This window comes from Nicotiana tabacum, chromosome 12 (assembly GCF_000715075.1).
Source record: "Nicotiana tabacum cultivar K326 chromosome 12, ASM71507v2, whole genome shotgun sequence".
Lineage (NCBI taxonomy): Eukaryota > Viridiplantae > Streptophyta > Magnoliopsida > Solanales > Solanaceae > Nicotiana > Nicotiana tabacum.
The window spans coordinates 48,689,299-48,711,456 of record NC_134091.1 but is presented as its reverse complement, the minus strand read 5'-3'; the positions used below and the strand labels follow the sequence as shown (position 1 = coordinate 48,711,456).

Sequence of the window (22,158 nt, the reverse complement as noted above, 5' to 3'; positions counted from 1 at the left end):
ATCATGAGTCGGGTAATCCTTTTCATGCTTCTTCAATTGTCGTGATGCATAAGCAATCACCTTCCCACGTTGCATCAATACGCACCCCAAACCTATACCTGAGGCATCACAATATACCACATAACCTTCTGTTCCTTCTGGGAGAGTGAGCACTGGCGCAGATGTCAATCGATTCTTTAGCTCCTGAAAACTATGTTCACAAGAATCAGACCACTGGAACTTGGTAGCTTTCTGTGTTAACTTAGTCAATGGTGCTGATATAGAGGAAAACCCTTCTACAAACCGCCTATAATATCCTGCTAGCCCCAGGAAGCTGCGGACTTCTGACGGTATTGTAGGTCTCGGCCAATTCTTCACTGCATCGATCTTCTGAGTGTCGACACTAATACCCTCATCAGATATCACATGGCCAAGGAATGCTACTGAGTTCAGCCAGAATTCACATTTAGAGAGCTTAGCATATAACTTATGATCCTGAAGGGTCTGTAATACTATCCGCAAGTGGCCCGCATGTTCCGCCTCCGAACGAGAATACACCAGAATGTCATCAATGAATACGATCACGAACACATCAAGATAGGGCCTGAATACACTATTCATGAGATCCATAAAAGCTGCTGGGGCATTTGTTAGCCCGAACGACATCACCAAGAACTCAAAATGCCCATATCTTGTCCGGAAGGCCGTCTTTGGAATATCCTTCTCCTTAACCCTCACCTGATGATACCCTGAACGCAAGTCAATCTTGGAGAAATACTTGGCACCCTGGAGTTGGTCAAATAGGTCATCAATTCTTGGAAGTGGATACTTGTTCTTTATTGTAAACTTATTCAACTGTCGATAATCGATACACATCCTTAACGACCCATCTTTCTTCCGTACGAACAAGACTGGTGCACCCCAAGGTGAAGTGCTAGGCCTAATGAAACCCTTATCCAGCAAGTCCTTCAACTGAACCTTCAACTCTCGCAACTCTGCCGGGGCCATCCTGTATGGAGGGATAGAGATCGGTTGAGTGTCAGGCAACGCATCAATGCTAAACTCAATCTCCCTTTCAGGAGGAAGGCCTGGGAGTTCATCTGGGAAAACATCTGGAAATTCATTGACCACGGGGATGGATTGTAGAGTAGGCGGCTTCGCCTCCACATCCCTAACACGAACAAGATGATAAATGTAACCTTTTGAGATCATCTTCCTTGCCTTAAGATAGGAAATAAACCTACCTTTCGGCATAGCAATGTTCCCCTTCCATTCAATGGTGGGTTCACCCGGAAACTGAAACCTAACCATCTTCGTACGACAGTCAACAGTTGCATAGCATGAGGCCAACCAGTCCATTCCCATTATCACATCAAAATCAACCATTTCTAACTCAAATAAATTTGCCGAGGTTTGACGACTACAAATCATCACAGTGCAACCTTTATATACCCTTCTAGCAATCACAGAATCTCCTAACGGAGTGGATACCGCAAGTGGTTTACTTATCAATTCAGGTTCAATGCCAAACTTATTAGCCACAAAGGGTGTAACATATGATAAGGTAGATCCTGGATCAATTAGCGCATATACATCATAAGAAAACACAGACAATATACCTGTAACAACATCCGGAGATGATTCGAGATCTTGTCGACCTACTAGAGCATAGGTTCGATTTTGAGCACCACTCGAACTCGGCACTGAACCTCTACCTCTACCACGACCTGTCGACTGTTGAAAACCTTGTGCTGGAGGTTGAACTGATGAGGAAGAACCAGACACAGATCCAGTCGGTTGAGCCATACCACCACCTCCTCTGTTAGGACAATCCCGCATCATATGGCCACGCTGTCCGCAAGAATAGCACGCATCGGAACCTCGACGGCACAGTCCAAAGTGGGCCTTGCCGCACTGATCACAACGAGGTGTTGGGGGTCTCGTCTGACTAGTATCTCTATGAAATTGTGAGCCTGATGCCCTCGAACTCTGACCTGAACCAGAATAGGTAAATCGATCATACCGAGGCCTCTGAAACTGTGGAGGAGCACTAGCTACAGGTGGCGCCGAACTCCTCGAAGATTGGGGCCTGATACTGCCTCTGAACTCATCAGAATACCCTGCAAATCTTGCCCTCTTATGCTGGCCCCTATCCTGCTCCCTATCTGCCCTTTGCTGGCGCTTACGATCCTCTAGGGTCTGGGCATAAGCCTGAATACGGGAAATATCCATGCCCTCTACCAAGGAGGCTGTTGTGCACTCATTTATCAGATGTGGTCCCAACCCGTTCACGAACAGATGCACCCTATCACTCATCTCTGACACCATATGGGGAGCATACCTTGCTAAAGAATCAAACTGTATACTATACTCTCGTACACTCATATTACCCTGTCGAAGGTTCAAGAACTTATCAGCTCTTGCTCGTCGTATCTCAACTGGTAAGTAGTGACGAAGAAAGGCCTCAGAAAATTCCTTCCACACGGCTAGAGGAGCGTTCGGACCCCTAGATCTCTCCCAACTATCATACCAGAAAACCGCTAAATCACGTAACCGATAAGAAGCCAACTCTACTGCCTCCGTATCACTAGCATGCATAACCCGCAATGTACGATGAACCTGATCAATAAATGTTTGTGGGTCCTCCTTGGGATCTGATCCGGTAAACACTGGAGGGTCTAGATTAATAAAATCACGAACTCTCGCACTAACCGGTTTATCAGCAACACCGGTATTCTGCCTCTGAGCCTGAGCAGCTACCAAGCTAGTCAACAACTGCACTACACTGCGCATATCGTGGTCTGTAGTGCCAGACGGTGGAACTGGATGTACTGGGTGCCTCCTAATATCCTCTGGAGGAGACGGAGAGGTATGAGACGGCATCTCACTCTGAGCCTCACTTTGGCCTGCTCTGGCTGGAGGGACCTGAATGTTACCCTCGCCCACAGCTGTATCAAGCCGTTTACTAATCGCTTGCTTCCTAGTCGAAGGCATCGCTGAAAGAAAACAATGTGAATATTAGATATGAACACTTACAACTCAACTCTACGCACGATCTAGATTTAGGAAGAAGGTAACAACCCTAGATGTCATGTAGCCTCCTGATTATAAATGTGGCGCGCTACACATCCATAATCAAAACTCTACTAGACACGGCTCATAGACAACCCCTAGGATAGACTTGCTCTGATACCAAGTTTGTCACGACCCAACTGGAGGGTCATGACTAGCACCCGGGCCATACTTGCCGAGCACCAACGTACATTTTATCTAACCTTCCTTATTATCTTTAAGGGCCGACAAGACCAATATAAATGAAAGACATGGATCATGAACATCCAACAATGAAAGATAATGTCATGAACATACGTAACATGGGACGACAAGACTGTCAAGAAACTATATATAAGGTACGAGCTACCATGGTGCCATGAAAGACTATACAACAAAAATCAGCCGACAAGGCATTCCAAACCATACATGAGTCGACACCTGTCTATGAGCCTCTAAAAGAACATAAGTGTTACAACATTGCCGGAACAGGGCCCCGACATACCCATAATGTCTATAACAAAAATGCATACCAAGACCACGGCAAGTCCGGAGAAAGGATCTTGCCAATAACGCTGAACCGGATAGCCTACTGTGATGGGGGAGCTGCGTCTACCCGTCTATCAGGACCTGCAGCACGACATGCAGCATCCACAAATAAAAAGGACGTCAGTACGAATAAAGTACTGAGTATGTAAGGCAGAATAGCATAAGTAAGAACAATAATGTAAACAGTGATAGGGAATATACAACCTATGACATCTGGGTACCTCTGAGGGCTACTGACATGAAATACATGATACATACATATATATATACATAAACGTTTAAAACATATGCCTTTGTGGGCATCATCATCATCATATCGTACCCGGCCATAATAGGCTCGGTAAAACGTACCCGGCCATCATAGGGCTCGGTAGAATCGTACCCGGCCACGTGGAGCTCGGTAAAACCCAACTGATCAGTGGTTGCACAATAGGTGCCATACCCGGCCAACTATAGCGCGGCTCGGTAGAGTAAAATAGATATATATATATATGATGCATGCTGGACTCATTGGAATCACATTTTGAACCTTTCAGAGTGACGTAAGGTCGGTATCCTTCGTACACGTTATTAGGATTAACTCTTCATCAAGAATCTTATAAGAATCAGGAACTACCAACAACATTGATAATATAAGAATAAGAGAAGTAACATCAATATCAATCGTTTCATAAGAAGGGCAGCAATGTAAGTACTGCTAGCTTCTAAGAGTAGAGTATCTTTGGGAGCTCGTTCATTACATTATGTACAATTGGAGTCGTGCAAAAGAATGAAGGGGATAGCCTCACATACCTTGTATATACTGCCCAACCTCAAGCTATGCAAATATCACGACTCCTTAGTCTACAATAAAAGAAATGACACTATCATTATCGTTTAAGCGTCGTAACTATTATGTATCGACCGCAACCTATTTTACGATGAAACGGACAGCACCTCCCCTATTTATATGACTTCACACAAGTCAATACAATCACCAAACAGCCCAAACAACATCATTAATAATCATATTGAGCCTCCAAAACAGTCCACCAACTAACAACGTTACTACCAAGCCTTTCGATATATATTTCACAAGTTCTAGCATCAACGACTTAGCCACAACTTGGATAATCTTAAATATATATAGAGTAAGAGGTTCATTACCTTTAAACAGAAAGAACAACTCCAATTTGACCTTAATTTTCCACGAAATATCCCTTCAATTCTGCCACAAGAACAAGGAAGCGAAACTAGCAATTAATTCGGGTTTTTCGGCACTAGAATTACTTTAGAAGACTTGAAATCACCTAGGGTTGATATTAAAAACTTGAAGGTGTATTTACAGAACATAAAGCACTTAAAACAACCTCCCACACGAGCTGGAACAACACAAAAATCAGCAACAACAAGAAGAACAAGAAACTTACTAGCGCCACGGGATTCCCGATATTTGATTTGTGTTGTTTTCCCTTTGTTTGGATCTTGGATCATGAGAGAACCTTGAGAGACTGTTTTTAGGGTTATAAGGTCTGAATATACTGAAAAATAATGACTTAAAACGGGGTTGAGTTATCTTATATATGTCCAAATGTCTTAAACCGCCTTTGTGGGCCCCATAGAGAGCAGCTTGGCGCACTCTCGCGAAAACGCGAATATCTCTCTATTCCGAGATCGTATCGACGAACGGTTTAATGCGTTGGAAACTAGACTCATAGATCTTCAATTTGATAGGTAGATCACCCCATAATTCCAAGCACATTGGGAGTAAAATGCAGTAACATTTGACCTAAAGTTTAAGTAAAATTATAAACCTAAGTTGCGACAACTTTTATCGACTTTTATTTCATAACTCGCTTGACTTCAAGACTTATGATGCGGATATTATATGATTCAAATACATTAAAACAAGACCTCTTGGGACAGTTAATCACCTCTAGTGTTATCCGAAAATACGGGTTACAACATCCTTGATTAGCTTAACTTCAAATACTTGTTAACCACTCTTATACACCCTTGTATCGTTTAAGACCAATAGGATTAACTTATTATCATCTCAAAGATAATCTCTTCTTGGATTTACGTCGACTACCTTACGGCGTGATCTATGATATGCGAATTTGGGTTGTAACATACGGTTTTTGAAGTTTTTGCCATTGATGTAAGAGAAAAAAAAAAGCAAAGGAAGATGAAAGGTTGATGGTGCCAAACGCTGATGAAGGTGGCTCTACAAGCGGCGAAATAGAGGTAGAAAGAGTAAGAAAATTTAGGAGATTGAAGATGTAAAAGTGGTAAATGATAACTGGAAGGGCTATTTATAGGTTTATACCGTGGCGGTTCAGTATCAGCGGTGGCCGACCACCGTCTGACGTGCATTAAATTCCTTGAAAGACTAAATCGATGGGACAACTATAATATATTTTATGATCTAGCCCAGTAAAAACATCAGCTTATAATCCGATCGAGCAGTCGAAAATCATATCGCTTCTCACCACATTCTTCCTGAGAAATGAGGGGACTATCTGTATACGATCGAAATAAATTTCGGCCTCCATACGTTTGATCGAGTTCGAATGGTAAGCGATCGAAGTGAGAGCTCGAGACGAGTTTCGAGGATAGTACAAACAAGCCTCGAGCTCCAAGACCGATCGAGGAATCGGCTCGGTATCATTATCAAGCCCATGGCCAAATCGAACCGCAAGGCAAAGAGAAGGTTGTCGGAGATGCACAGACCGATTGACACTCATCCCGAATGTCGAACTCGAACTCAAGGCCGAGGGCTCGACCCAATACCGAGCTCGAACCAGTATCGAGCTCGCAGACAGGGGCTGTTGCAACCGCACTGGGGGAGAGAATCTTGGTAGGAAGAGACAATTAATCATGGGTTCTCCACTATATATTTCTTATTATAAATAAAGTAAGATTCATCTACTATAAAGTGGGAATCCTTGTAAGTACAAGCAGGTTCACACATTGTAAGAAAAGACTACTTCTATTTATTGAAGAATAAATCTCTTAAGCTTGTTTTACTCAACATACTCACTCTTCTAGTTCAATAATTTATATTCCATTTCTATAGCCAAGAATCTAAATATTTTCACTTCTACGTACGATTTATATCAAGCTATATCACATATCCTTAGAACTCCTTATAAATTTAACTATATCCGATTTTTCGGGTAAACACGATTCAGATTAATTTCATCGTTTGGTTAGAGGAAATTCTCGCCCGCGCCTATTTTTTCTATTCTTGTTTGTTTCTGCTTTTCTCTTGTACGACTGCGAATTTTCAACTCGTGATTCGTGAACGACCTTCTAATCTATTTTACTACTATTGCATAGTCAACCGATAAACCTGTCATGATTAGTGAAACTTATACTATAATTCAAATGGATATGCTTAGCTGGAACTACCAAATTTCTCAGCCAAAAACACAATAAAGTTTCGTATATGGGACCAATGTATATACCGGAGGAAATCCTACAGTATTTCTTGTTTTAGACTAAATTTTTATTTGAGGATTGATGATTTTATGGATAGTCCAAACTCCAAAATGTAGCAGTTGAGACGAATTTTAACACTACAGAGTATTGGTCCTATTAAACGACTTTGACTATTGAGTTTTTTTTTTTTTAAATATAGTAATTTTCATCAAATTTTACACGTCAATGGATAATAAACACATCAAATCATCCGTAAATAAATAAAACACCTAATGCAACCACCAATATAAAAAACGACAACAATAATGAGCTTTGATGTATTGAACAATTTAATGTCATTGTATCATTAGCAAAATTCCTTTGAATTTACAACATGAATCTACCTAATCCAATTTCTAAAAACAAATACTAATAAAGAAAGCTAGTGTTCGATTCTTTTGGTTTGGTCAGTCAATACAATTAGGAGTGGCATTTAATTTAATAAATATTTTCAGTAGGGCATGATGTGAGTAGTCTTGGTATCATAACTCGCCAAACACGACTTTGAATAATTCTTACTATTATTATTATTCACCACTCGCAATGCTTTGACCAATTCCCCACACATCTGCCGTGCGCCGGTGGAGCAATCACTCTGCATCACCAGCAACACCTTGGTCAGCCCATTGACCCTCCCTATAACCTCACGCGCCGCCGTATCACGCGCCAAACAACATACGCTCCACAGCACCGTCACGCCGTGCTCCGTCGCAGCTCTCGAGCTCTTCATGAGTCTCGTAACTATTGCCGTCAAGCACTCCTCGCCCTTCCCTATCGCCGCCCTGCCTTCCGTACACGTCGCCACCGTTTCCAACAGCTTCAGCGACCTCTCCACCACCGCTCTAGCGGAGTCCGAACCGCTAAGGATTTTCCCGACGGTTTGCACGATTCCGAGCCGGACTAGCTCTTTTCTCGCCGGTCTGATGGTTGAGACCGCGATTAGAGCTGATAAACCGGCCTCGACCGCGAACCGGTTGGTCTCCTTGCGGGTGAACACATGCAATTCGTAGAGTAAACCTTGATCCTCTACGATTTTTCGTTGCGAATCGGCGTCTAATGCGATGAATTCCAGAATCCGAGCGGTTTGAATGCGCGAACTCAGCTTTCCATTTCGAAGAATCAGTAGAAACTTTGAGAGAAAATCTCGATCGCTCCGCAAAACCTCCTTATTGAACTGCTCTTTAACTCCATTCTCTAATACAACCAAATCCAAAACCGCAATAACAGATTCACAAATCTCAACCACATCACAATCCACCAAAACGCCAACAACATTCGCAATCGCACCACACGAATTCACAAAAAATCTTCGATTTTCATCGGAATACTTCACGAACTCCGCAATCTTCACCAACGAACTCAACCGATTCTCGCCGTTGATATTTTTGACAATTTCGAGAACTTCTGACTTTGAGACGGCGGGAGAGGAAGACGGCGTGGTGGCGGCAGAGGGTGAGTTAGCCGGCTGATGCTGAAGCCAGACGTTGATGAGTCGCCGGAGAGTGAGGTTAGGTGTGAAATCGGTGGAGGGAAGGATTTGCATGGTGGCGGGACAGGTATTGTGGCCTTGGGAAAGCCAAGTTTGAATGGAGCTACGATCATATGTGACGCCGGTGCAGAGACTTACCGGAGACTTCATTACGTCCATTGATATCGGACATCGGAAAAGGCTCGGAACGGTAACGTTTAATTCTTCTCTCCTATTTCTCATCATTTTTTGCTATCCTTTCTATTTTCTGCCTTGTGGGAATAATATAGCTAGTTATGTGGACGGTGATTGTGCTTATAAAAGGGAGAGTCAAAGTGGAAAGTGGTGACGTCGATTTGGTCAACTATATTGGGTTTGTTTAAGTAAACAAGTGGATTTCTTTTCATATGCAGCTAAGATAATGCGCTGTTTTTTAAGTGCATTGCACACTATCTTTTTTTTTTTTTAAAAAAAAAAAATTTCTCTTGGTTTATTTATTTTCTTGTAAGATTATTAAAAACGTGCAGATGTGACATGAATGTTACTCCCTTCCGGTCTAATTTGATCGAATATAAAATTTAAGAAAAAAGAAAAAAAGCTTTTAAAACTAGTGATATTAAATCTGCCATAAGATTTTTTTAGTCCATAAAAACATGTCATCTAGGATAAAATAAGAATTTTAAAATTAATTTATTTTAAATATAAAAATATGTAGTCTTTGTCAGTTAAATTTACCCAAATATTCGAAAAGGTATATATCAAGGACCAAAATAGTTCCGCCCCTATATATTATACCCCTTACTTAAGGACCACTTTGATCATTTTCTCCAAGAAAGTCCGATCAATCTTTTATAATGCTTTTTGAGATCTTATTGTTGTAGGTATGGAGAGGTTTAAGAATAGAGATTATATGAAGTGAAGAAAAAGGTACATATGTTAGGGAGCACTCAATCAATTGCCACTAATTTTATCCATATTAATCAAAGAATTGATCCACATCAAGTACAATTATGTATGTTAATTAGTGGGCTTAACAAGGTCCCTTTAATTATTAATAATATAATGATAGACATAAGATGATTAGGAAGTATATAAGAATATAGGGTAAGCGTGTAAAACGGGACAGGGGACAGCGAAGTCCAAGTTTTCGGGTTTGTTCAAGTGGAGCCTACACGTTGAAATGAAGGGGCATGATTTTCTTGGTTTGATTTTAGTAAGTCAAAGTGTCAAACACTTGAACTGTGGAACTCTGCTTTGATTTTCATGTTTATTTTACTTTCCACGTAATTGTCGATGTATGCTTTAAAGTTTAAGGGCTTAAGTTGTAGAAATTGATAGTGTTTATTAGTTTATATAATATCAAATTAAATTAACCTAATGACAATAAATAACTCTTCAGGAAATTTGTTCAACGATTTCAGTGTTATGAAAAGTCACAACTTGCGGCATTCTTTACTAACTTAACTAACTACCAGTTACCATAATAATGATCCTAAATCTAGCTCCAACCCTTGGTCCGAAATACATCGGCATTAAACTTAATCAAGAAGGCATATATGATAGTATTAGAGATTATAATAGAACTTATAATTTACATACAATTACTAATCTGACATAAAGAAATTTCTTCATCTCTATCCAAAATAAGGTTGCTTGAAACTGAAGGAAGATATATGTTAGACCATATAGACATATGGGTGTCTTTTCACTTAGTTTCACCTTACCATACGGTAGCATCTACTCTCTCTTCAATTTTGTGTGAACTTCCACCCTAACTACACAAAGATAGAGGAATTAATGTTTTATGTCACATGAACCTCCATCGTACATTATGAATACACTGCATTATTACAGACCGCACGTCTCTCTCTCTTAAGTTTTAATATTTTTTTCTATATTTCTTCGTATTTAATGCATATACTAGAACATTTTTGGTTCATGGATGGAGTAAATATCTCCTGTACCAAGTGGCAAAGGAATTAAATAAAGAAACATAATAAAATCAACAAAAAACTTACTCATACGATCACACTATAGTTTTTACGTCAAATCAATGCACACGAAAAATATTTTTCACAGATAACAATTATTGCTTAACTATGATATGAGTATTAGTTAATCAGATATGTATACTCACTTTAGTTTGTAATTGTTAAAGTCAAATTATACTATTTAGAATGTAAACACTGAGTGTGGTTAAGTATTTTTCTATAAAACCAACTAGAAAGGAGGGCACAAGAAAGCATATATATATATATATATATATATATATATATATATATATATATATATATATATATATATATATATATTGCATTAGTGTATTGACCGAGGAGAAGGCAGAATGGCTGTTTGCTCTTGTCTGTTTTGGTGGTTCATTCAATTATCATCAAAATAAGTTGATTAACAGGATTCTTATAACGTCACACATCAAGAATAAATTTGATACATCATATCACGATTCATGATGCAAACTTTATCTTAATATTTGCAACCAAAATATGAAGATATTAATAAATTTTCATATATAGGATCGAAAATTTTTATCACTAGTTGTATGAGGCCTTTTTTTTGTCTCACCATTTTGTGGACCCAAAAGTGTAAGATTGGAGTCAACAAATTTGTGAGACAAAAAGGAGTCTCACACAACTGAACTAATGTGTGAGGCACACAATAAAACTTTTCGGATCGAAAATTTTTATGTATACTTCTTTAAACGACTTAAAAAAAAACAGTGCGAGAAATTCAATTTTAAACTAGTATAATCAGGACCAAAATGTAAACGCGACCCAAGTTAACTTGTCTTGATTCCCAAAGAGCTACTCGAAATTTGAAAGGTTATCGTCCTCCTCCTTTTTAAAAAAAAATAAATTGTTTGTTCTTTCTTTCTAACATTTTGTAAATTTTCTAGTCAAAAGGCGATACATGTTTTCTCGTAATCATGTTCGAATCGACTTCTAATCATTTCAAAACTTGAAGAAAATTAATGTATTTGCGTGACAAAGACGACTATAATCTATAGACAAGTTTTCAACGAATGGACGTAACGATACAGACAGTAAAGCTTTTTAAATTCCAAATTGTGAGTTTCAGTCTCCAGAAATAGTCAAACAAATACTACAAAGAACTGTTCTTAGATCCCTAGTCCCTAGACTTTTTAACAATTGCAAGGTTAGCCCCTCTACTGGTTATATAAGATCATTTCATTATCTATATATTATCTACAAAATGTGAGTTCACTAATTTAGATGAAGAAATTAAGGAATTAAAACTTAAAAGACAAGGCCATTTCCTCTTTTTGGTGCTGCAGCCTGCAAGTATGAGTTAGTCAATAAGGTTATAGAAATTTCAGACATCTAATAACGTGGGGAAAATAATAGGGATGACTTTTTTGTAACTTTTGGGGTATTAAGCGAAGTGCCCAAATAGTTGCAGAAAGTAGTAATAATATTATAATAGTGGAGTCGCAGTTCCTTGTTGAATTTCAAACTAGTATCTTGGGCTAGAAGGTTTCAAACTTGGTGGGGGAAAAAACAGAAGAACAATGAGTGCGTGTTTAGCGTGGGAGTGTGTGAATATTTGAAAATCACTGTTCCTTGAAAGACAAAATATGAGTATGTGATATGTCTGATTCTTTGTGAGACTATGAGGTTCATTGACTTTGACTAATTAGCAGTCCAATCCAATTTAGTCTAGCTTCTTGGATTATTCAATCCGCGGATTGCTGATTCACACCTAATCCAGACTCTCCTAAATTTCTTGCTCCTAAAATAACTTGAGATTATGTTCTGTCTGATTATCTTGCTCCTAAATATAACTTGATTTTATGCTCTTTGCGTTGAGAGCGCGCAAAAATCCATATCGTGCATATGGTAATCTAGAAATAAGAGTTTAAATTCTATGTAAAAAATATTTATATAATTCTTGCTAATAAATTCTTGCATGACCTGCCAACGTAACCAATCTCATTAAAATTGTGACTCTCTACTGAGGAATGTTCAATTTCCTCACCTAGTTAGGATTTTATTGGTTCATTAGCTCCTTCATTTCTTTTCTTTTTTGGCCTATTTTATAATTCAGTTGCTTTGCTAGTAATATGATTTCTCTGTCCTATATATGCAATTATGTTTATGCCTTTATCAGTAATCCGTTACGGGCACAATACTAAATTGATCTGGATCACACCTTTGATGCTTCCTGTTTATGGTTTGTTGAAAGAGTTAAAATTACATATACTAATGATTTTATACAAGTAGGCAAATTCACGATTTTAGGATTTCATTCATTCTATTTTTTAAGTTATCACATCAGGCTTGATATAAAAATATTCTTACAAGTCAACTTAAGCTCATAGCCGACAAAGTAACTCTAAGTTATCATCAGGAGCAGATCCAATCCTAATCCAATATTTTTAACACAGTGTAGATTTTTATGTGAAGACTTACAATAATTTCAACAAATGCGTATAAGATTTGAACCCATAATATTAAAATCTGTGACATCCTATTCTCTACAGCTATAAGTTCTTCCAAACAATTTGGCCAAAAAATGTCCTAATCTCCTGATCTCCACTCCTTTTCTGAAATCTGCACATGAGTTTCTCCTTTCTAGTCAGCTTCCCACAGCAGATCAACTTTTTTCCCTTAAATCTGAGTTTGAAGTTGGAACACATATGCCTGACACAATTTTTTCTTTTGCAAAAGCAATCCCTGAAATAAGAAAGTTACAAACTTTTAGCATAATTTTTCAAGTAATCAGGATTAACAGTAGACAAATAAAAAATATGACATTAATTAATATCCAGCTCTATTTGTCCTGTCTACCTATCTGATCTATGAAAGATTCTTAGAAACAATTGTGCAATTCTTTGTTAATACCTCCTGTAACTGCTGCCATAAATTTATCTCTTAGTGGCCTGTAACCTAATATGTAGCCTTCTTTAAATTCTGAAAACATGACGAATTCAAATTGTGAATTGACACTAATCTCATGCTAAAATACAGCTCAGCCGAGTTTTTGCTTCAACAGTAGTATGTTACAAAACTGCCTTATATAGCCTGTTTGGCCAAAAAAAAAAAAATTAAAGTTGAAGTGTTTGGTCAAACTTTTAGAAAAAAATAAATATTTTGAGGAGAAATAAAAGCAGTTTTGGAGAAGCAGAAAAATGTGGCTTCTCTCCAAAAGCACTTTTGAGAAAAATACACTCAGAAACAGTTTTTAAAAGCTTGGTCAAACACTAATTACTGCTCAGAAGTGTTTTTCAAATAAATTAGCCAAACACAAACTGCTTCTCACCAAAAGTACTTTTGAAAAATACTTATAAAAATAAGCCGATTTTTGAAGCTCGGCCAAACAGGCTATTACTATCATTGAATTTTTTTACCGTGGCTACTAGTTTTACACTCAGTAAAATATATTTCCATAACTTCGTGTAATGAGATGCATATTATGAACCATGGGAAACGTTAGAACCTAGGCTTCAAAGTTGTAATTTCTCCTCGCCAAATTCCAAGAAAGGTGATAAAGTGTCATCAGAGTAGAAGCCAATAATCCAATATAGAAAACAAAATCCCAAAAGCTAAATCAGACAAAAGGCCAGATTTGACAGAGCATGCAAAGAAACTTAACAAGTGGAATGGAAGATCCAAAGATGAAACCAGAACAATGATGCCTTCTATTAGTTCTGTTATCCTTAAATATTTACTCTGTATGTAACTATGCTTTTACTAGTAGTGTCAAGCAGAAAGTAATTTCATAATGAAAGCAGCATGCTGGCGGTTAGGATCGGGAATCCGGGTAGTGTGGAATTTAGCCAAACAACGATATAACGATAATAATAAAGACAATGGAAGTTGATAACAACGATAATTAAAGCATATAAAGAAGACATAAATTTAACGTGGTTCGGTCAAAGTGACCTACGTCCACAAGCGGAGAAGAGCAATTTCACTATACCAATAAGAGTACAAAATTAGAGTAAATACTCTAATTAATCCCAAATACCCTAAGAGAAGAACCTTACAAGATCACTCCAAAGAAAGGGTTCACACAAGTGCTTCCCAATACTTAACTCCCATACAAAACACTCTTAATAAATGAGGAAAGGAAAAAACAAAAAATGAAGACTCAAGTCTTGTTGGTGTGTTTAAAATTAACTAATGGAGATGTAAAAGAAGAGATACAACTTGTGCAAATGATGTCCACCACACAATGCAATATTTTTGGGTCCCAAAGAATATTGCCAACAAAGTCTACACTTAGCAAAGATACTTATGCTTATGTGAGATGGACTCCATTAGCCAAAATATTGACCATATTACAAATCTCCACCTTGGCCTAATTTTGATTAATATAGTAAATTTGCTCCACCCTCTCCGCAAAAGCCCTAATGGGCATATGTTAAAATTTAACGCCATCAAAATCAGACAAGTTGTCTGATACCGAAACTGTAGTAGGGCCAATAACAGTGGATCCCAATAAAGTATACAACGAACCAGATCTGTGTGCTTTCATAATCACAAGAGCACCATGAGAAACTTTCAGAACTCCACCTTCACTTGTGTACTTGCACCCAAGAGATTCTAGAGTGCCCAAATAGATGAGATTTTTCTTCAAGTCAGGAATATGTCTAACATCGGTGAGAATTCTCACCACACCATCGTGCGTTTTGATTCGGATTGTACATTTTCCAAAAACTTTGCAGGCATCCAATAGATTCATATGTAGTAAATAAATCCCAATTTGGACACATATGATAAGAGCAACCCGAATCTAAAATTCACTCATTATTAGATTTGAAACTATTATTAGTTGCTAAAAAAACAGTTCCCTCAGTCTCATCAGCAGCTATACTTGCTTCGGCAGTGTCAGTATTTTTTTGCTCATTTTTCCTTTCCTTATGCTTTTCTTTATTTTTCAGCTTATAGCATTCGGAGATAATGTGACATTTCTTATGACAATAGCGACACTCTAAATTATTGTATCTAGATATGGAATCGGATTTGCCCCTAACAAACAAGCCAACTTCCGCTTGAGTTCCACTAGCTTCCCCAGTAATACTACTATCTATCTGTTCTTTTGATTTTAAATATATTTAATATCCTTATAAGAGATATTATCCTTTGCATAAATCATAGTATCTCTTATATGCTTAAAAGATTGGGGTAGAGAATAAAGCAGTAACACGGCTTGATCCTCATCTTTAATTTCAGCATCTATATTACTCAAATTCATAAGAATGGAATCAAAGGTGTAAAGATGAGAGAGAATATAGGTACCTTCACCCATACGAATTGTATAAAGCTTCTGCTTCAGGTAAAGTCTATTTTCCACCATCCTCTTCATATATAAGGTTTTTAATTTTTCCCACATACCTTTTGCTGTGGTTTCTACAGAAACTTCACGTAAAACCTCATTTGAGAGATTTAAGATGATACCTGATTTTTTCTTTTTATCTATGATGGCAAACTCCTCGTCTGTTGTGAGCACCTAATTTTTGCCCTAATATAAAATTACTCATAAAAGATTCCAAAAATAGCTTTAAATTATTTCTTTTAGTTTTTACTTAGTTTGCTTTGTACGTATTCATGTTTGATGCATTTTTTAAGTTGCATTTTAAATCCTAAAGAAAATATAAAAAATATTTTGAATTTTTATATTTTTTAAATTTTAATTGCATAATCAATTGCATTTGTAAAAAACTAAAATACCAAAAAAAAATATACATTAGTAACTCTACTTGCATTCTTAGGTTAGTTAATTAATTAGGTCATTAGTCAATTAGTGAGTAAAATATATATAATAGTTTAGCCACACAAATTGATTTAGTCAAGCCCATCCCTTTAGAAGCCCAATTTTCATGACCCACCTGGCCCAACCGGATCCCCCTTCTCTTTAAGACACCCATTCTCCCCAACCCTAAAAAAAAAAAGATCGGAGAAGATCAGGAGAACGATCAAAAATAGACCCTCTCCACTTTGAGAACCTAGGCAGCGGCGCCCACCAATTCTCCAATCACTCACATATAAACACACACGCACTCACGTACATGAACATGGAGGGGAAACGGACGGAAAAGGGATAGAGATTGAGAGGGATTAATTCTTTTTTTTTATAGATAGAGTCAAAAGAAAGAAACGGGCAGAAGGATCATTCTCCTTTAGAATCATTCTCTTCTTTAGAGCAAGCAAACCTTTCAATCCTTCCCAGAAAATCCTTCTTCTTTCACTTATGATTAGTTTCATCTTCTAAAATTTGCAACTGAGAAAATCCATAAAGATTCATAATCGGTGCTCCGGCGACCTTTCGGGTTTGTTTCTTCGAAAACAGAACTTTGATCGAGTATTCCAGTCTAAGCGTAGAAGGTCGATTTGTCGTCGGCACGGGGTTCTGTTCGATATTCCGTCGTGTTCGTGTCCCTGTTAGCTTCTTTGGTCGTTGCTCAATTTTTCGGCTGGATTCTCGTCGCTTTTCAACTTAACAGAGCTATAAATTCAGAGTTCTATTAATTGAAAAGAAATCTGCTCACTAAGAAGCAGAGATTCCGAAATTCAAAACTAAGAAAAATCGAGATTTGGGGTTGAGATTTTGGGAACCCTTGCCCAGATTTTAAAGCTGCTGAAGATTACTGTCGTAGCTGTTTCTGTTTTGCTGAGCTTCGGTCGAGTTTTGCCGTTGCCTTTAGTCGGTTTATTCGAGTTTTCTTTGTTCAACCAGGTTAGTTTGAAACTTCTCTGTATTATGCTTTTTTTAGTAAATGATTAAACAATTGAGTTCTTGCGTAAATTTGAAGATCCGCTCGATTCCTGATTTTTGTTATTCTTATGTGTAATGGATGCTCATTCCTCAGGTTATTAGTGACTTTCTGCTATTATTTTGATTTGGTGTTTACCTCTATTTTTAACCGAAATTTTGTGTCGTATCATTGCTGTATATTTCATGTCCTAATGGTCCTCAAGTGTTAGTGAATACCGAGATTCTATATTTATTATATCAATTCGTTTTGTTGATTTCCTTGAAAAAGATGCACAAATTTTCATGTGTTTGTCATGCCTCCATTAATTGATTTAGGTAGCTAAATTGGAGATTTAATTTAGTGATTGTTGAAGTGTAAATAGAGCTTTGCCTTCAATGGCTCAATCGAGTGGGTTGTGGTTTGCTTTTAAAGAACAGAACAGAGTTGGGCCTTCGGTATAGTATTTGGTCGAGAAAATATTTGGTTCAAAGGGATCATTTTAATGGTTTAGAGTAAGAAGTTATTCATAAGCTAGTCCGTCCCTTATAGCTAGTAGATATCAAAATGACAAAAAAAAAAAAGAATAGTTGTAAATATTTCTAAATGTAGATAACTTCTCAATACTCTAAATAAATAAAATATTTCTTAACTTCCAAATGCCCCTATATCCATTAATTAATGACCTCACAACAAATATCAAAGTAAGTTAGCAAAATAAACAACTCACGTACATCGTAGTTTGCTTTAGGCGCGATTAATAATAAATCATCGTGACTATGGGTACGGTTCCCGTGGCATGGTCACGATACGTAATCCCTAATTCGAGTGTGCGTTTTACGTGACTCGACCATAACTTTAAATAATAATAAATAAAATTAAACACGTTGTAGATTGCAGGTGCGTTTCACGTGACGTGATTTGCGATGTGTATAAAAATAAACGAGTGCGCGACATCGCGACTTGTTCAAACAAACTCCATAAACACTAAAAGCGGTTAAAAAGTAAAATGCACAATAGATTTTAAACATGTAATAATTCAGATAATCAAGCCAAGTATTAATTGTTAAGCGACCGTGCTAAAACCACGGAACTTGGAAGTGCCTCACACCTTCTCCCGAGTTAACAGAATTCCTTACCCGGTCTTCTGTGTTCGCGGACTCTAAAAATAGAGTCAATTTCCTCGATTTGCGATTTAAAATAAACCGGTGATTTGGGACACCATAAATTATCTCAAGTGGCGACTCTGAAATAAATAAATAATCTCATTTCGATTAATGTCACTTAAATTGGAAAAACTCCTTTATTCCCCTAACTATCCCATCCCTTCGGAAAAAAGGAGGTGTGACAGTTGTCATTTTATCCGACTTCTTCTCCTTTCCTTGCAACGCCAAGTCTAAGCCATCCTGAATTAGGATAGCTTCCATCTTTAATTACCACATTCCGAAGTTTGCACTTCGGTTAAATTTCTCAACATAAGTCTTTGTTAGAGTCATTTTGGCTATTGAAACTAACCCAGTTAGATCCGACTTTGATATTAATTTGTTAGGATCGAGAATCCGGGTAGTGCGAAATTTAGCCAAACAATGGTATAACGACAATAATAAAGACAATGGAAGTTGATAGCAACGACAATTAAAACATATAAAGAAGACACAAATTTAATGTGGTTCGGTCAAAGTGACCTACGTCCACAAACGGAGAGGAGCAATTTCACTATACCAACAATAGTACAAAAGAGAGTACAAATTTAGAGTAAATACTCTAATTAATCCCAAATACCCTAAGAGAAGAACCTTACAAGATCACTCCAAAGAAAGGGTTCACACAAGTATTTCCCAACACTTAACTCTCGTACAAAACACTCTTAATAAATGAGGAAAGGAAGAAACAAGAAATGAAGACTCAAGTCTTGTTGGTGTGTTTAAAATGAACTAATGGCCTTCCCTTTTATAAGCAAAAAAGTTTTGGCCTCTTAGATGTAAAAGAAGAGATACAACTTGTACAAATGATGTCCACCACACAATTCAATATTTTTGGGTCCCAAAAAATATTACCAACAAAGTCTACACTTTGCAAAGATACTTATGCTTATGTGAGATGGACTTCATTAGCCAAAATATTGACCATATTACAGTGGCAAACAAACAGTCATCGCATATCCCATCTAGTAATGGAAATGGTGCACATTACAATTCAAAAAGGCTAATCTTCAGACCGTAGAAATAGCCAACTCTATTCTTTTAAAGGATTTGAACGATTTCCAAGTTAGAGACACAAAATAATCAAATTGGTACGTAGTCACTACGATGATTGTATTGGTTAAATATTATTGTGCAGTTATTGTCCAAGTTTCACTGAAAATTTGAGTATGCACAAGTCCTTTTAATTACTAGCTAATACTAGTAGTATATATGCCTAACCAAGAAAATGTATGGTCATTAGCAAGGCGATCGCGAGTAATTTCATCCTCGGAATAAACAAGGTTGTAACTAAGAAGAAATACATACATGTAGGATGTAGAATATCACTTACTGTATCAGCTTTACCACACAAGTAGCTCAACTCCAATGCTAGTTTCTCCCTCAAATTAAAGCCTCATTATTTTTAGGAGAGGAGAGGGGTTTAATTTCTGTCCGCGTGACACGTATAAGGTGAAGATTTATTTTACTGATAAAAATCGTCAACTTAGTAGTACTACTGTTAATGTAGAATAGAGGGTCGAATATTACATTTCATCTCTATTTAATTTTTAAATGATACAGTTTACTTGAAACAAAATTATACACTAGCATAAATTGAGGTGCGACTTATAGTAGGATTAAATTAGCTAGAGTTACCAAGACGGATAAAAACGTGCATTTTTTCACTATTCTAAAGAGCGAAGATTGAATGTAACAACAGATATGCAAGATCCTAGGGGTAGCGTGCCCAACAAGACAAGCACTCCAAGGGGTTGGGGTTCGATAACCCACTCGATTTTTCACATGCAAATACCGTAAAAATTGCACGAGGCGTCCTATTTGATCGCTCATATTTAACCTATACCCATATTTTTAAAATTTTTTAACTTATACCCTAATTTTGACAACTTTAGACGCCTTCTCTTCTTCCTCCTGACCTATGCGCTCCTTTCTTCCTCCTCTTCTTTTCCTCTTCTTCTTTTCTCTCTCAAACACATGAGACTTTGTATAAGTATTATTGATTGGATCTGTAAAGTTTTTATTAAATCTTATCAACTACCATATTCTATGTTAAAGGACGTGTAAATAAAACTCCACAAGCTGGTTAAAGTAGGTGTGATTTGTGTCTTTCCCTGATCTATCCTTCTTAAACATACAACAGCAACTGACTACTACATGTCCTCTCTTCCAAGTTACCTGCCACAAGAATGGCACACGCATGTGAAATTTATTATACACAATAGTTGCTCTCGCGATATCTTGAAATTAGCTTACACCTTACTTTATGATATCATCTGTAGGAAAAACGACAGAAAAGGGCTGCAGAACTGAAAAATAAAAGATAGGAAAAATAACTTTAGAATATTATAAAAAAAATCAGTTAAAACTTCATCACAATTTGGCTTAAGTTATATTTTAAAGCCATCTAACTTCAAAGAAAGGCAAAACACAACTTCAGCTCTAAGAATGCTGAAGTTTAGCAAATATAAAACAAAAATTTCAGTTCCTAGAATGCTGAAGTTCAGCAAATACAAATAAAACTTCAGTTCCTAGAATGCTGAAGTTCAGCAAATACAAAACAAAACTTCAGCTCCTAGAATGCTGAAGTTCAGCAAATACAAAATAAAACTTCAACTCCTAGAATGCTGAAGTTCAGCAAAGACAAAACAAAATTTCAGCTCCTAGAATGCTGAAATTCAGGAATTACAAAACAAAACTTCAGCTCCTAGAATGCTGAAGTTCAGCAATTACAAAACAAAAATTTCAGCCAAAACATGCTGTAGTTTTATTGAGGTGTAGTTTGCCATTGTACTATGAACTGAAGTTTGCGTGATTGCCTTTGCAAGTCAGGCCAAACTTCAGGCAAAAATATCTGAAGTTTTGCTACACTTCAGGCAAAACATTCTGAAGTTCAAACTTCAGACATAAAATTTTGCTACTTCAGGCTCGTATGTCTGAAGTTACCCGAAAAGTGGGTACGCTTGTAATTGATTTTGCAAAGCGGGTATAAGTTAAAAGTTGACCCAAAACTGGATATAGATGCAAATGCCCCGCAAGCACCCCTCTTCTTGTGGGCTATTTCGGCCCATTTCCTAGCCCTACAATATGTCTAAATACTTGTACAATATTGCACCCGGTTGTCCTCTTAAGTAACTGATCACTAAAAATTATTCTCATTTTTAAATTTAGGCTTTTTCTTCACTAAGGACATCAGAATTTTTTAACAATATTGAAAACTTAAAATTCTTGTTTAGGGTAAAATCTAGAAATTAATAATTGACTATTATTAAAATCGTTTGAATATTTATAATTTGTGCTTAAAGTTTTAGTTGAATTCCTAATTTAGTGATTTGCTTTTAAAAATTTTAAAACTACTGATCCTTGAAAGTGTTGATAAAGACAAAGTGGATCTTCTTGATTTGGTGTTATTTGACAAAGTTGGTGATTGGGGATCATTTATGTTGGTATTTGGAGGCTTTTATTTTAAATTTGAGATCATTTAGAGCAGATTTGGAGTAGTTTGATCGAAACTGAAATTGCAAATTTGAAGAACACTTTATAACGCAACACAGAAAAAATTATGACAATTTATAGATTTGGATGAATAATTCAACAGATAGGTCGATTGCAGATAACACAAAGTCATGTTAATCTAGTAGAGTTTGGTAAACAATTGAACAAATACAAAATCATACTAACATGGCCGAGTTTGTGAATAATCTTACAAATATATT

The 22,158-nt window shown here is 37.0% G+C and overlaps 1 protein-coding gene across 1 annotated transcript; it reads right to left on the bottom strand.

Moving 5' to 3' along the window:
- Window positions 1-7,301: 7,301 nt before the first annotated feature.
- LOC107797581 (U-box domain-containing protein 27-like) lies at window positions 7,302-8,805 on the bottom strand. Its single transcript, XM_016620478.2, has one exon. The coding sequence runs from the start codon at window positions 8,753-8,755 to the stop codon at window positions 7,493-7,495; it is 1,263 nt and encodes a 420-aa protein (XP_016475964.1). The 5' UTR covers window positions 8,756-8,805; the 3' UTR covers window positions 7,302-7,492.
- Between the last annotated feature and the right edge of the window lie 13,353 nt (window positions 8,806-22,158).

Excerpts from the sequence above, each read along its gene's own strand:
- LOC107797581 (XM_016620478.2), bottom strand. The coding sequence starts at position 8,755 with ATGATGAGAAATAGGAGAGAAGAATTAAACGTTACCGTTCCGAGCCTT.